Below are 15652 nucleotides of genomic sequence, written 5' to 3'. Positions count from 1 at the left end.
TTTTTTCCTGGCGCGGTTCGACAGCTGCCAAAAAGTCCAATCAATCGCGACGCTCTGCTCTGCTTTGCGCTTCTGCATCGAAAAGTCAACATTCGAAGCAACTTTGCTACAGCAACATTTCAACCCACTTTCTTGTGATCAAAGCTGCGCGCACGTCTCAGAATTCCATCAACAAGGCCAATTGCATCAACAAAGCTCGACATCGCGACCAAAGGGTGCTCTCTTTGCGCTCTCCCTTAGCTGCCTCTCCAAGCGACTGGGGTTGTGTTGGGCTGCTTGGAGCTCTTCTCGCCTCTCTTCTAAGTCGCCAACCTCCAGACCCCGTCCTTTTCCCAAACTTGCCATCGTCGATCGGAAGCATCACGACCGTAAACATGTCCTTCACATTCGGCACACCATCATCCAACGCTGGCTCTGGTGCGGCGAACACCTCAGCGGCGCCGGCTGGGGGTAGCATATTCGGAGCAGCTTCAGGAGCTACAGGAACCACAGGAACTCCATCATTCTCTTTCGGCAACCCAAATTCAGCCGCGGCTGGATCGACCACACCGGCCGGCGGTAGTCTTTTTGGCAACACAACAGCCGCCGGCGCCGCGAAACCGGCTGGGAGTCTTTTTGGCACCGCCGGAGCCTCGACTGCAGCGCCTGCCACCGGAGGAGGCCTGTTTGGAGGGGGTGCTGGGGCTTCAGCAGGAGGCAGTTTATTCGCCAAGCCTGCTGGGACAACAGGGACGGCTGGAACTACTGGGGCGATGTTTGGAGGTGCTTCGACTGCTGCCCCAGCCGCCACGACAGCAGCTCCATCGTCCCTGTTTAACAGTGCAACTGCTGCCGCTCCAGGGAAGCCGCTTTTTGGAGGTGCTGCTCCTGCCGCCTCTGGCACGACTACAGGGACACCAACAACGGCTGCTGGGGGTTTGTTTGGGGGTGCGTCGACCACACCAACGACTGCCGCCGCCGCGAAACCAGCCGGTAGCTCACTGTTTGCAGGTGCCGGCGGCAGTGGAGGAAGTCTGTTTGCGGGGGCCACAGGTGCTGGTGCTACATCAACTCCCGCTAAGCCATTGTTCGGCGGTGCCGCCGCCGGTGGATTAGGCTCAACTACCCCAGCCGGCGCTCCTCCAGCGGATGCCGCGAAGCCAGCAGCCGGTAGTTTGTTCTCGACGGCTAATACCACGACAAAGCCTGCTGTTACTGCCCCGGCCGCCGGGGGCCTATTTGGTGCAACAACCGCCCCGGCGGCCAGCAATCTCTTTGCACCCAAGCCGGCTACCACTGCAGCTCCTGCCACCACCGCCCCTGCTGCTTCGACACCGGCAGCTGGTGGTCTTTTCTCAAACCCTGCTGCAACTACTGCTCCCGCCGCGACAACTGCTGCTGCCACTACGGCCCCAGCGGGTGCTTCCAAGCCAGCCGGCACTCTGTTCGGAACGGGAACCCCGGCGACCACCTCGGCGGCTACTACCTCTGCCACACCAGCCGCTACCACGGCCCCGGCAACCGGGGGTCTCTTCGGAGCTCCCGCGGCGGGCACCACAGCGCCTGCTGCCACCCCAGCTGCTGCTACTTCCTCCGCTCCCGCAGCTGGAGGTCTCTTCGGACCCAAGCCCGCGGGTACAACCACGACCACCACCCCCGGCCTCACACCCTCCAACCCAGCCCAGACAGCCGCCAACCTCACAGCCTCCACCCTCGGCCCCGCCTCCCAGCTCCCCCGTCTCAAGAACAAGACCATGGACGAGATCATCACCCGCTGGGCGACAGACCTGTCCAAATACCAAAAGGAATTCAAAGAGCAAGCCAACAAGGTCTCGGAGTGGGATCGCATGCTCGTCGAAAACGGCGAGAAGATCCAGCGCCTGTTCAACTCCACCCACGAAGCGGAGCGCGCCAGCAACGAGATTGAGCGTCAGCTCCAAGGGGTGGAGAGCCAGCAGGAGGAGCTGGGGGCCTGGCTGGACAGGTATGAGCAGGAGCTGGACGAGCTGTATGCCAAGCAGGGGGTGAATTTGGCGCGGGAGGAGCAGATCACGGGGCCGGATCAGGAGAGGGAGAGAACGTACAAGCTGGCGGAGAAGCTGACGGATCGGCTGGACGATATGGGCAAGGATTTGACAAAGATGATCAAGGAGATTAATGACATGAGTGGGAGTTTGGGGAGGGGAGGGATGGGTGATGATCCGGTATGTTTTGTTCTGTGATAACCCCTTGTCTGCTGATGGTTTACTGATGTCTTTTGAATTGTGTAGCTCTCTCAGATTGTCCGCGTCTTGAACAGCCACTTGACGCAGCTGCAGTGGATCGACACCAACGCCAAGGCTCTCCAGGCCAAGGTCCAGGCCGCGCAGAAGACGACGGGGAATATGGGCGGTGGGAGTGTCAAGGAGACGGAGAGCAATGCTGCCGAGAGCTTTTATCGCTCCTATCGGGGGGGCGGTTTCAAGTAAATCATCATGATGGGGTTGAAGGAATGGTGGGGAGGTGATGGAAATATGTAATCAGTCCTCGACAGGAAGGGGGGTGGAAAAGTTGCCCTGGAGTATTAGCGCTTAACAAACAACAACAACAACAATACAAATGATGGGTATCATTTGGAGTGGGTGGGTGGATGGGTGTTGAGGGTTTTGTGTGAGGGAGTTTTTTGTTAAATGGAAAGTTTTGTTAGTTTTTTCTGATACCGGTAGCTTTGGTAGCTAACAAGATTGAGGGTATCACTGGGCCTTTGGCAGAGATAAGTGATTGGTAGATTTGTTCAAGTCTGCTTTTTTTCGAATTTGCGTGCAAAGACAAGGCCGTGCTGATCGCAAAATCAAACAGGTAGACAAAGTCAAGAGCAGAAAAAAAGGCTATGTACTCGTACAACTGAGTTCACAATTCATGTCAACTCATTATCCTCCTATTCTCTCTCCTCTTTCTTTCCTGGCTGTTGTTCATGGTTGGTGCCATGATTTCATTGAGTGATGATGTGACTGGTCAAATTGGAGTTTGACAGCCAAGCCGAGAAGAGCGCGTGGTTGATAATCTTGTAGATAAATATTTAGTTGTGCTCGCCACCCTGCTCCTTGGTGATCTCGTCGCTGTTTTTGAATACATTAGTACAGGGAGCTCAAGGGTATAATGGAGCCTGACTACTGACATGTGGTCAGAGAGCTTCTGGAGGTGGTCCTGCTGCTCCCTGAGCTTTTGTCTGAGGGCGATGAGCTTCTCCTTCTCGCGCTGGCGGATGGCAAAGTCCTCCTGAGCCTTCTCGCGGCGCTGGAAGGCATCACTGTTTTGTTTACCATGTTAGCTGATTATGTACTCTTCCCTGGTTTTTGTGATTGATATGCGTGGTAGTTTGGAGACAAATAGGAGGGGTATGCCTGAGCCGGAGTGGCCGCCGGGATACACCTGGCTGCAGAGGGGAAGGGAGCTTCGGCTCGGGCCAGGGAGCTAGGGAGGTTGATGTCATGACCCTGCTTTGCTCTAAATCCTCATCCATATAGCTGATCTCTTCCCCCCGCGAGCTCCGGCATAACCTCGTGTCTGTATTCCTTCGTGATTGTTGGAGGGACCGGGTGCGTCATTATGTTATTGAGGTAGAAGGAAGATGAACGTACCCCTGGCCGCCGGTCTTGGGGGGAGCGCCGGTGTCACCAGCAGCCATGGCGCGCGAGGTGATCGCGAACGAGCGGGAGAAGAGCGCCGGGCGGGCGACCTTGGTGAATGATGTGCGAAGCATTGTGATTGGTGTTGTGGGGGTCGTCTTTGTGAGTTAGAAAGAAAGGTGTCAGCAGATTGCAATTGGTCTTGAATATTATACGCCGGTGGTTTGTTCAATGACTGGGAGAGGGAGAGAGAGAGAGAGAGAGAGAGGAGGATCTTACAACTAGGAACAATTGTTTTCAGTTTCGTGAGATGACGGAGTAGTTCGGGGGAGAACCGATGGTCTGATCACAAGTTTGAGCAGGTAAGCTTCAAAGAGGAAGTGGAGAGCTTTTCTACCTTCGGGAGTTCCCAGCAGGTCAAGTGGACGTCAAAGCTTCCGTCGAAGCGGGACAAGACGGTGGGTTAGAGGTTGATGGCCCCACTGTTTTGTACAGCCCACCTTCTTAGTATTGGCTATGACGGGGTGGCCTGAGGGCAGTCACCCCACTGATGAGCGGCAGACACTGATGTTGACAGGCAACGGAGCTTTGATGTTCATATTGCGGGGATCCCCGTTGCCCCGCAGTTTGTATCTCCTCAGTTTCTCAACCTCTCATGATGGCACCGATAGAATAGCTCTAGAACACTGGCTAGGTTCAGGTCGTATGGGAAGTGTTCTCGGCCTTGGCTCGTGAGAGTCAACATACTATGGCTTGCTTAATCATTCTACATAGCCACTCTTGATAGTCCTATCTCCAATGCCCAAAGCACCCCAGGTAAGGCTGAGATAGATTAAGTTAGCAATGACGAAAAGGATTCGCTTGTTTCATCGGCATTGATATTCTGAGCCACATTTGCAATTCATTCCGAGCAAGCATTGCGGTCGTGTAGGAGCCGACCTAGGAATGTGAAGGGTCCCAATCTGATATATAGGATCACGATTTGACTGCTGAACGTTCTAGAAATCTGTCTTAACCGATGCCAGGTAGTGGTCGGTGGAACTGGCTGCCCGACCCCTCTGTGTGTTGGCATATGCCTGACCGCCATAATAAACTGTAGGTAAGAGCAAATAAACCTTGGGGGTTGGAGGGTGATGCTGGACTGGGACTTCTCTGATGGGATGTGGCTCGGTGTTTCTTTTTATGGCGATGTGTCTTGACATTAGGACTGGGACAAGGCAGCAAGTTTCAGAGACGCCACTCCTGAATGTCGCAAGTTGGCGCTGGCTGATGCCAGTCAAGTCAAAGCAGTGACGTACTTGGGCCTGGCGCGTCGTTTGACTTGTCACGTGTTGATCTTTCCATCGGGTGGTAATCGGGTCCTAAACAGGAGTGGACGAGGGGGGGGGGGGGCAGAGGGGCTTTTGCACAGGCCCCTTCGCCCACCCAAATTTCACTGGTCGTCACCCCGTCCAGGCCACGGCATCCCGCTCGCCTTGTGGTTGTCGCTGGTGCTTTCCGCCTTGCCCCTTCCCTCATTTCCAACTTTGCATCCAAAACCGGTGACTCTACTCATTTCCACCCTTCATCCCCAAACTTCAGACGTTAGACATCGTCCACTGTCCACCAACTTTCTACTCACGAACCTCGCTCCGCGAACACTGCGCTCTCCCCAGAACAACACACATTACTCGATTCCTTAGTTCTACCGAAGGTGAGTCTGCAGCATTGCCGTCCCCGTCCCCCCGTCTCCCCCCCCCATCCGCCTCCGCTGCATCTACCAGCTGCACCGCTGCAACACCAAAACCTGGCCCCTCTGTCGTCATCGCCACTGCGACCACATGCCTCCTCTGGACGATGAGTTGTGGAAGGCGGCATCGAGAGAGGGCTCCTGGACGCGGCGAGCTCATGGCATCTTCAATTGCCCCTTTTCGGCGGCCAACACACGAACGACGCCCAAGGCCTGGACAGGGCTGCGCTGCGCATGCCCCACCGAGAGCGGGGAGCATCCTTTGCTTGCCCAAGCCATGAAGTCAGCACGGTGCTTGCGCAATCGCATGCCTATCGCAAGCCTGTTGAGATTGTCCAGAACGACCGACACTTGTTTCCTGCCATTATTTTACAATTCTTCCTTGTTCGCCCGCACTTGCCCATCACGACCGACATTCAAAACACATTCACCTCGAAGGCGGAGCTCACCGATTACCTACATTGCCCTGCTGCCTTGGACAGTCTCTGAACCAACGCGCGCTAACTTACCACTCAACTTACACAGATAATCATCAAAACCGACAAAATGGGTCATGAAGATGCTGTCTACCTGGCCAAACTCGCCGAGCAGGCTGAGCGCTATGAGGGTACGTTTGTCAAGGTGATTTGGGCGTTTGCAGGGTCGCATTCTGACGCCCAACAGAGATGGTTGAGAACATGAAGATCGTTGCCTCCGAGGACCGTGACCTCACCGTTGAGGAGAGGAACCTTCTGTCCGTCGCCTACAAGAATGTCATTGGTGCTAGACGCGCTTCGTGGAGAATTGTCACCTCGATTGAGCAGAAGGAGGAGTCCAAGGGTAACTCTACCCAGGTCGGCCTTATCAAGGAGTACCGCCAGAAGATTGAGGCCGAGCTGGCCAAGATCTGCGAGGACATCCTCTCCGTTCTCGACAAGCACCTCATTCCTTCCGCCAAGACTGGCGAGTCCAAGGTCTTTTACCACAAGATGTTCGTGCCCCTCGATTCTCGGCTTTTGTATGCCTCTAACAATCGCACAGGAAGGGTGACTACCATCGTTACCTCGCCGAGTTCGCTGTTGGCGACAAGCGCAAGGATTCCGCCGACAAGTCCCTCGACGCCTACAAGGCTGCCACCGAGGTTGCCCAGACCGAGCTTCCTCCCACTCACCCCATCCGTCTTGGTCTTGCCCTCAACTTCTCCGTGTTCTACTATGAGATCTTGAACGCTCCCGACCAGGCTTGCCATCTCGCCAAGCAGGCGTTCGATGATGCCATCGCCGGTACGTAGGGTCAAAGCAAGCAAGGAGGTATAGGTACTGACGATGTTGACTACAGAGCTCGACACCTTGAGCGAGGAGAGCTACAAGGACAGCACCCTTATCATGCAGCTGCTCCGCGACAATTTGGTATGTGCAGTCTGATCTAGACGAGGCGGTGCGACGTGCTAACGATTATGTGCAGACTCTCTGGACCTCATCCGAGGCCGAGCCTCCTGCTGCCGCTGCTGATGCCCCGGCTGCTGAGGAGGCGCCCAAGCCTGCCGATGCCCCGGCCGAGGAGGCTCCCAAGCCTGCCGAGTAAAATTTGTCGTTTGTTTTCTTTGTCTCTTGATAGTGATAACCCTGGTTTATCGTTGGTGAATCCCCTCGGCGGAAACGGTGTCTTTGGAGTGCGGACTGGAGATGCTCTCGGGTCGTTGCATGTGTTTAGGCAAAATACAGACTTAGGAGGACTTGTATGAGGCGGTGATTCGCGGTACCTTGAGGGCTAGAGCGCAGCATACACGGACGGTTTTGCTTTCCCTTTCTCACCCTGCTTGCCTTTTAGACTCTTCGAGACGGGAAGACCGTCTGGACAAGAAAATCCAAAACCCCTTCCCCCACACGGCAGTACTTTTTATACTTGGCTTGTAATCGGCAGTCTTTTGCACCCTTAGGTTGCCCTATAGATTTTGATATACCCAGGTGATTGCTTTCCTCGTGACGGTGTTTTGCTTGCATTCTTTGGTGTCCTTCCTTAGTAGATCACAACGAGGCCCTGAGACATCTTGGTCATCTAGCTGGAGATCCAGATCAAGATTGACATCCTCCACCCCTGACTCGAAAAGAGCGAGTGACGTAGCCAGCTGCATGCTCTCAACTTTGGGTGGGTCTTGAGACTCGGCTTTCATCTCACCTGTTTGTGATGAGTCCAGAGATGGCCTTTGCTGTGATACTGATAGAAGGTGACATTCTTGAGGACTCCGACATCTTGAGACTCCACAGGCTGTTCCCTGTTCCGTTCAAAGACGTACGTGAGGTTAAGTATAACCCGGTGCCCTACTCATCACCGCCAACTATACAATGCCAGCTATAGAGTTTGGAAACTCGGGCACAAAGAAAAGGCATCATTGCGTGACCAGCCAGTTTGTTTTTATCAGAGTTGCAGAATCTCTGTGTTTTCGAGAATGATGTATTATGTGTGCGTGTCAAATGGATAATTGCCCACCCGTCTATTCCGCCCATTTCGTAGTATCACCTCCTCTCCGCAGCAGGTGTCTCCCCCTTTTTCTGTTCTGGAGTCTCCCCCTCCTGATCTTGATCTTGAACAACTACACCAAAGACAACCCTGAGCCACAAACTGCAATCCTGACAGCCGACGACAACCTCTTCCAACCCTCCATTTGCCGCCTCTTCGAGATCTGATTCGTGAACTAGGAAGCCTTTGGGATTGCCGCACCGGCAGGGTTTGTACCATTCATCTTCCTCCTCCCCTTCATGATGAGTGAGGTCGTCCAAGTCGATTGTTTCGATTCCGGTTTGGAGTTTATGTCTCCCTAGCGCTGCTGGGCCATAACCCGAGGAGGAGAGGGATAGATCGTGGGCTTGGCGGAGGGAGGGGGTGGAGAGGGTGGTGTAGGCTAGTGTTATTTCGTCTATCGTCACTGATGTGGAGGAGGCGGTTAATTTATCCGGGTGGTGAGCCAGCAGGGCGCGGCGGTAGGATTTCTTGAGGGTTTGTTTTATCTCTTCGGGGGTGAGGCCGCTGGAGAAGAGAGAGGGGGGGAGGGAAAGGGTGGTGTAGTGGTTTCGTGGTGGTGGGGTGTCCATTTGGGGGGGCGTAAAACAGTGAATATTGTGGTAAAATGGAGGTGATGGTATTGATGTTCGGTGGCGGTGGTGAGTTGAGGTAGACTTGAGTTGACGATGTAGTTGAAAGAGTGATGAGATGAGCAACCATGAGTGAGAAATATTCACAGAATCACGTGCCTCTCTGCTGTGTCTTCAAAGCCATGGATACGAAGTCGAAAAGTTTATAGTAGAGACGTAGAAGAGATTATGTCCTCTACAGGAACATATTGACCGCAGCTGCAGTGGCACACGATGCTCAGAGTAGGTACCGATCACTCTTCACATGAGAGGAATCAACTCTGACCTATGATTGTTTAAATATGCAACGCCGCAACGCAGGAATGGCTATGTCCATGTCACTCAGCACGCCCTCTAATCCCAGCCCAACTCGTTGTTTTGCAGCCAAAGTGATGAATTTTATGGGACCCTGGATATCTACTAGCGTGGATGTAATAAAAGCAACCCGTTTAAAAAGGAGTCTAGATATAAACCCCGCCCAGCCATTTTGGTTCTCAACGCCAGAAAGGGCCAAACCAAGTTAATTACTCTAGGTCGCCCCAAAGAGAGATCATATGCCATGTCCCTGATGCCACCTCATATCCCGAAATGTCCCGAAAACTGTGCACGCGTTCAATCATCATCATCCGTCCGCTGCCTTGGCTGGCGGCGACGGTCGCCCGGGTTACCACTGCTGATACCAGCGCCAGCGAGCTTCTTAGCAAGCTGCTCCTCCTCGGCCTTCCTCGCCTGCTCAACCTCAGCCTGGGCCCTGCGCACAGTACTGGTGAGACGGTCAACAACCAGCTTGAATTGGTCGATTCTCGTGCCCAACTCGCGCCACTGCTTCTCACCGAAAACACGGTAGGTGGTTCTGTGGACAAGGAAGACCTTTTGCTTCTGAGACAGTCTGCCCTCGACAAGCTTGGCGCGGACAACATCGATTGTCCACATCTCAACGTCCTCGGAGGAGATCTGGAGAGCCTTAGCGATGTTGGCGTAGGGGATCTCGCGGTTGGGCGTGCTGGCGGCGAGACTGGCGAAAGTAAGCAGGCGCATCTTGCGCTGCAGCTTCTCGTGGTCAAGCTTCTCCTTCTCGATCCAACCCTCGTGCTCCTCTCTGAAGTCGTTGTAGTCCTCAAGATCTTGCTCAGTGAAGATGTCGAGAAGCTGGGAGTAGACGGGCTGAGAGTCGCTAAGCGCCTGAACGCTTGGGAGGGCACGGAGATCCTGGAAGTCGAACCGGGTGGGGGAAGAAATGGCCATCTTGAGAGCCTTGAGAGAATACTTCTGGGCCTCCTCACCCTCGGCTTCCTCGCGCTCAAAGGTGGAGAGGGCCTTCAGAATGTAGTGGTATGACTCCCTGAAAATTTAGTTAGCCAGTAATCTTTTGGCATGGTTCCTGTTTATACTCACTCATCATCGCCAGCCTCAGCAGCGGTATCAGCCACATCGATATAGAGCTTGCGCTGATCCTCCGCGTTGGTCTCCCAATCGGCAAACCACGCCTCCAAGTTCTTTAACCGGGGCTTGAGAAGCTCGTACTGGCCGTGTTGGCGAATGAAGCGGATGATCTGCAAGAAAACATTGTACCGGACGGGGTTCGTCTTGTCCAGGAGGTTGAAGATGGTGCTGAGGGCGCTCGCGGCAAGGGTGAAGCCGTGGCTTGGCGAGGATGTGATGGGCTTGAGAAGGTTGCTGCAGACAGCAGGAAGATGTCTCTTGGGCTCGTTGGACTGGAGGACAAGGTGGATAAGGAGGTTGATGGCACCAGTGAACTCCTTTTCGGGAACCGTATTCAATACGCCGGAGGCCTTGACGATAGCCTCGAGAGCATCCTCGTTCTTCTCCTTCTCCAACAGAGGTCTGACCTCGTCGCCAACCTGGACGGCATGTTCAGTCTTGGCCGAGTTGACCTGGATGTAGTCGGCCATCTCCTGGGCCAGCTCGGCGAAGGTGCCATCGACAAAAATCAGCTGAGGGGAAGCCATTCTCGCGGTGTTGTCGGCGTGGGGGGTGTAGGATAAGCCGTAAAATTCGAGAAAAAGTGCGGCGCCTTTGACGACCGAGTCGGTGTACTTGGTAGTGTTGTGGTCCGAGTAGTCGCTCAAATCGGACGGGGTACGGTCGGAATGGAGGTCAGAGAGGGGCTTGGACCGACCGATATCGTGAAAATCTTCTGGTATTGCTGGCGGAGAAATCGCATCCAGAGACTCGTAGGGCGGTAGGGGGCCCGGCGGGAGGGTTCGGACTGGTGGGAGCACTTTCTTTATCGATTCCTGGCCCTCTGCTGCTTTCGCCTTGTCAAACCCTGAGGCGGCAGAATCTTGTTGCCCCGCATTCAATGCCATTTTTCTCTGGATCTGTGGGCGATAAATCACGTGAAAATAGCGCTAGGCGATAAGAAGATAGTTAAGCGAGAGGCGCTAGTCTTGTAGTAGAAGGCGGGGCAGTATGGCCAGCCTGAGCTTTCACTTGGAGTCACTTTTGTCAACAATAGCATGGCGACAATAGTGGGCGCAACAATAGCTCCTTCTTCAGCGACAACTCCAGCCAACAGCGTGAGATGCTGGCCAGAAACATCAGGCTCAAAACTGGCCATCGATGATATCAGCAAACACTAATGGTATTCTGAAGGAATCACCAGCACTATAACTCTCCCAGGCCTCAGTAACTATCTCTTCGCAGGATCAGGGAATAAAAGTTGACAAGTTCTCATGCAAAAATACCAACCGCTTCGAACTGCTGAGCTCCAGATGTTAACCCTGCCTTGACCGACATCATGAAGTGGAACGGGGCTTCCTTGCGCCACATTTGGTGTAAGTCAAGCCACGAGCCGGTTTCTTTGCAGAGGCGGAGCTTGACAGCTGCCGATCTGCCGCTTAAAGGGGCGGGTCTCCCACGCTGACTGGCCCTCAAGAAAAGCCACGAGGTGCTGTTGACCGAGAATAAAGGGTCAGAAGAAGGGGTTGCTGGGCGAGCAGACTTTGGGATTTGGGTCTTGAAGTCTCAGAAAATCTTGAAAAATCAACATCAAAGGCAACAGCTGACAGTCCAAAGGAGTCACATCAAACTTTCAGTGCGAAGCCCACTTGACCCCAGAAATCTGGACATGACCAGCCCTACGGCAAGACAACGGCACGCCCTTGGTGTCAGCCCCTGCATCAGCTAAGCATCCTGGTTGCGGCGGGTCATTTCGAAAGCCCACTGCAAGTGTTGACTGTGGACAAGAAATTGGGAACTGCCGCAATGAGGTGTGTGCTCTCTCGCAATTTCTCGACGGAGCCACCTTCCAACTGCCTTGAACAAGCTTGATGAACCATTTCGAAGGCATTTCCCTTACTCTCCAAGCATTTCAACGGTCATTTAGCGCCTTGGCATCTTCAACCTACCATCTTTCAACGCTAGGCAGACCTTTTTCAATGCCTTTCAAATAAATGTCTTCCAACACTTGCCGCGCGATGCCCTTAACCTATCTCTTGACGCCCTTCAGCTACGCTTGACACCTCACGACAGTTGTACAAGAACTTTCGACCATTGCTTGATGTCTTTAGGAACTGGCGATACTTGTTATTTTGTACACCCTCGACGATCATAGACCCCGGTCCCCTGAGTCAGCCGGCGATTGGAGGTGCTCATTGGAGCCTAGCGCACTGTGTACACCAAGAGGCCGCTGAGGCGCTGAGGCGCGGTTCGTTCCTTACCAAGCTCCAGCGAGTGATGCTATGATTTCTCGAGGCAGGAACCACAACGTGCACACCATTCCTTCCTGACATCCATTACCTAGCTCACCCGCCCAGTCGACCCCATTTGGCTGTCTGCCTATTTAACGACTGTCGCACCTGCTACTTAATCACACTATTACAGGCTCCTATACAGCCCACGCCGTCATGGCTCCACGATCTGAGGCCAGCCAGCTCAAGCGAGGTCGCGCCGTATGTACCCTCTTCTTCTATGGCGTCACTGTCATACATCGACATGTTCCGCCGATTAATCTCTCTTCTCCTTCAGGGCTCTACGGGCGACGATGCCCCCTCTGAATCATTCAAGAAGCCCCGCCGGTCCGAGCGACTCTCGCAGCGCACCGACAACGACCTGGTCAAGACACCAGTCATCAACAAACAGCATCTTCCATCACCCGTGACACATTTGACGAGCGAAGGAACCGATGAGTTTGCCAAGGAAGCCACGGCGACACCTTCAGAGGGCCGCGTCTCCCAGCGTCGCGACGAGTACATGCATTCTCAAGTGGCGGCCCTCAGTTCTCCTCCCCAGGACACGCAAGCGTTCAGTCAAACACACGTAGACCCCAACGCACCGCTCTCCGATGAGGTGGAAGATGAGGTAAAGGAAGGGGTCTGGGGATACCTACTTCCTATGGACACCCGTTACGGAGGCACCTGTGTGGTGATGAGGAAGAGAGGGTCTTGCCCTCCTTCAGAAACCGTGGCCGGCGCCGTCTCCGGGGCAAAACAGCCTGCTAGAAAGGGCAGGGGGGCTCTTCTCAAAGAGCAGGAGGCTTTCGATCAGAAGCAGAAGTCAGGGAAAGGGCTCTCCTCTGGCGGTTATCTCATTGGGAGACACCCCGAATGCGGTAGGTTTCCAGCGCACAGTTACTACTGTGGAAGGCGGTAAGACTGACAGTCAGTAGACATCCAAGTTGATGATCCGATAGTTTCGAACCGTCATAGTCTTTTGTTTACGGAACACAAGGGAAACGACACAGTTGTGATTATCGAGGATCTTTCCAGCAATGGCACATACGTCAATGATCAGCTCGTTGGGCGGAACCAACGGCGTGAGCTTAAGGAGTATGACGAAATTGCTGTCATGGACAAGGCCAGGTTCATTTTCCGGTATCCCAAAAACCGACATGCCAATGCCTTCTTACAGCAATACACGCCCATCGAGAAGCTGGGAAAGGGCCATTTTGCCGAAGTATATCTCTGCGTTGAGAAATCCACAGGGCAGCGCTATGCTGTCAAAGTCTTCACCAAGACGCCAGGGGTGGAAGAGCGATCGAAAAACGAAGGCCTCCAGCAAGAAATTGCGATGCTCATGGGTGTTAGCCACCCGAATGTTCTATGCCTCAAGGACACCTTCAACGAACCCAATGCCGTCTATCTGGTGCTGGAGCTTGCGCCGGAAGGAGAGCTGTTCAACTACATTGTGAAGAAGCAGAAACTGAGCGAGTCCGAATGCCGGAAGCTGTTCACCCAATTGTTTCAGGGTGTCAAGTATTTGCACGATCGGAACATTGTGCACAGAGACATCAAGCCAGAGAACATTCTTTTGGTGGACCGTGACTTGCACGTCAAGTTGGCAGATTTTGGGTTGGCCAAGATCATCGGAGAGGAATCTTTCACGACAACACTCTGTGGGACGCCCAGCTATGTGGCACCAGAGATCCTAGCAGATACCCGGAACCGCAAGTACACCAAGGCTGTTGACATCTGGTCACTAGGTGTGGTGCTTTATATCTGCCTGTGCGGCTTCCCCCCATTTTCGGACGAACTCACCAGTGCTGCATTCCCATACTCGCTGTCTGAGCAGATCAGGAAAGGGAAATTCGACTACCCATCACCCTACTGGGACCCAGTTGGTGATCCTGCTTGTAAGTAGCCATTTCCCTGTATAAAAATAGTTGGACAGGATGGACTAACAACTGTGTAGTGGATCTCATCGACTCCATGCTAGTCGTCAACCCAGAGAAGCGTTTCACAGTAGATCAGTGCCTGGCTCATCCCTGGATGACAATGAAGACACCTGGTGTCAATGACAGCACTAATGGTCTTGTCAGCGGCATCCAGGGCTTGGATGTTACGCGCCGCGGTGTCCAGAGAGAGCGGACATTGTTAGCCTCGATTAACACTGTTCAAGTTGTCAATCAGATCCCAGGGGGCGACAAGCCCGACGTCAAGGTCTATACCAAGAACCCAGAAACCACACCCAAAAAGGAGCCCAGACCAGACGATGCCAGAGACCCGGATGAGTTTTCCCAACTAGGAGGAAAGGGCGACCAAGTGCTTTTTGGGGATGACGGTGATAGCCGGTATTCCGTGAATGATATTACCAACAAACCGAAGGCGAAGGGGAAGGCTAACGGGGCAAAGTAAGCTACTAGGCCAGAGACGGGATGGAAGGAATGAGGATATGCTTAATATTTTAGGTGTGGGATTACACAGGGTTCGGACGAACAGCACAGCGCAGGTGTGGATCATGTCTGATCGCGTTTTCATATATGTTTTTACAAGGAGTTTTCAGGGTTGGGTTTATATCTCTACATGGTTGGCGTGTCGGCCAGCAAATGTCTGCTTTTGATATCTGTTCTGCAAGGGATGATGGGATGGGATGGAGGAAAGGAGATGGGTTTTCTGATCCTTGGAGTTTTGTATCAGTTTTCATATTTCCTATCACTGGTGGTCGAGGCCCTTGTTTTAGTCACTGCTGTTCAGTTATTAGTTTGTCATTTTTTCTCAGCGAGACACCCAGGCGAATCAACAAAAAGTTTACATTATGGGTGCGAGTGCATAGTGATGAGACAGCCAGACAGGCAGAAGGGAGATTCATAACGTTATATTAGATAGCGGCTAAAGTTGACTGTTTCTATCCATAGAAGTGGCAAGATGTTTGTGTGATTTTTGGGTGGTAGTACAAGTAGGGTAGGATTATACAAGACCTCCTTTACAGAGGGTGACATCATTTCTGATAACTTTTTAGTTGGGAAGGATGGTGATGGTGCCACTTGACTGTTCTCGTGTTGGGAGTATTCCTGCTGATTTTTTGATTTTCTCCCCTCACAAACTGGGCAATATTGGAGATGGATGTGAGTCATGCTGCTTTGGTCAGGAGAAGGGGAAGAGGGTTGGTTGTTTGCTATATGGAAACCGACAAGTTTGACACCTGGTTCAAAGAGATACAGCCAGTCTGACTACTGGCCCTGGTGGGTTTGCCCCTTGATTACCGTGTTCCATACTCGAGATATTCAGTTTGTAAGCTCGCCCCCGATAGTCTCTCTTCTTTGAGGTGTTTTCAATGACGGACACGCATATAATGAAAGTATGAGTAGTTCAAACAAAGTTGTTGAATGTCAGATTCCTGTGCTTTGTCCAACCTCATCAAACCTAACCAACTACCTTACCCAAAAAACAAGAACCTCAGTCCTCCTTATGCTCGCCAGCTAGATGGATATATAGATACACGCGCATGCCTCCAACAAACAAAAAGGTCAAAACACCGCCTCGCTC

General features: G+C 53.1%; 7 protein-coding genes across 7 annotated transcripts; 3 read left to right on the top strand and 4 right to left on the bottom strand.

Annotated features, from left to right (window-relative positions):
* The first annotated feature begins 94 nt into the window (after positions 1-94).
* On the top strand, positions 95-2819 carry NSP1 (FG-nucleoporin nsp1). The gene is made up of 2 exons (XM_062874067.1): positions 95-2183; positions 2250-2819. The coding sequence occupies exons 1-2, from the start codon at positions 375-377 to the stop codon at positions 2445-2447; spliced, it is 2007 nt and encodes a 668-aa protein (XP_062737174.1). The 5' UTR covers positions 95-374; the 3' UTR covers positions 2448-2819.
* On the bottom strand, positions 2727-4157 carry INH1 (ATPase inhibitor). The gene is made up of 3 exons (XM_062874066.1): positions 3867-4157; positions 3600-3745; positions 2727-3268 (listed from the first exon to the last, which is right to left on the bottom strand). Exons 2-3 carry the CDS (start codon positions 3719-3721, stop codon positions 2974-2976), a joined length of 417 nt encoding a protein of 138 aa, XP_062737173.1. The 5' UTR covers positions 3722-3745; positions 3867-4157; the 3' UTR covers positions 2727-2973.
* Positions 4158-5003: 846 nt separating this feature from the next.
* On the top strand, positions 5004-7218 carry BMH1 (14-3-3 protein). The gene is made up of 6 exons (XM_062874065.1): positions 5004-5280; positions 5842-5923; positions 5980-6286; positions 6337-6578; positions 6634-6704; positions 6760-7218. Exons 2-6 carry the CDS (start codon positions 5863-5865, stop codon positions 6877-6879), a joined length of 801 nt encoding a protein of 266 aa, XP_062737172.1. The 5' UTR covers positions 5004-5280; positions 5842-5862; the 3' UTR covers positions 6880-7218.
* A 593-nt stretch (positions 7219-7811) lies between these two features.
* Positions 7812-8387, bottom strand: DPH4 (Diphthamide biosynthesis protein 4; the record flags this gene model as incomplete). Its single annotated transcript, XM_062874064.1, has 1 exon — positions 7812-8387. One exon carries the CDS (start codon positions 8385-8387, stop codon positions 7812-7814), a length of 576 nt encoding a protein of 191 aa, XP_062737171.1.
* Positions 8388-8595: 208 nt separating this feature from the next.
* QC761_107870 (uncharacterized protein) lies at positions 8596-10756 on the bottom strand (the record flags this gene model as incomplete). The annotated part of the gene is made up of 2 exons (XM_062874063.1): positions 8596-9768; positions 9822-10756. 2 exons carry the CDS (start codon positions 10754-10756, stop codon positions 9039-9041), a joined length of 1665 nt encoding a protein of 554 aa, XP_062737170.1. The 3' UTR covers positions 8596-9038.
* On the top strand, positions 10192-15343 carry DUN1 (serine/threonine protein kinase). Its single transcript, XM_062874062.1, has 5 exons — positions 10192-11224; positions 11466-12999; positions 13057-14019; positions 14079-15231; positions 15301-15343. Exons 2-4 carry the CDS (start codon positions 12360-12362, stop codon positions 14519-14521), a joined length of 2046 nt encoding a protein of 681 aa, XP_062737168.1. The 5' UTR covers positions 10192-11224; positions 11466-12359; the 3' UTR covers positions 14522-15231; positions 15301-15343.
* On the bottom strand, positions 10783-11397 carry QC761_0008660 (uncharacterized protein; the record flags this gene model as incomplete). Its single annotated transcript, XM_062871885.1, has 2 exons — positions 11139-11397; positions 10783-11025 (listed from the first exon to the last, which is right to left on the bottom strand). Exons 1-2 carry the CDS (start codon positions 11217-11219, stop codon positions 10783-10785), a joined length of 324 nt encoding a protein of 107 aa, XP_062737169.1. The 5' UTR covers positions 11220-11397.
* Positions 15344-15652: the final 309 nt, after the last annotated feature.

The sequence above is a fragment of the Podospora bellae-mahoneyi genome (assembly GCF_035222275.1).
Source record: "Podospora bellae-mahoneyi strain CBS 112042 chromosome 1 map unlocalized CBS112042p_1, whole genome shotgun sequence".
Lineage (NCBI taxonomy): Eukaryota > Fungi > Ascomycota > Sordariomycetes > Sordariales > Podosporaceae > Podospora > Podospora bellae-mahoneyi.
The sequence above is the reverse complement of the archived record's forward strand: the minus strand, read 5'-3'. Positions and strand labels throughout refer to the sequence as shown.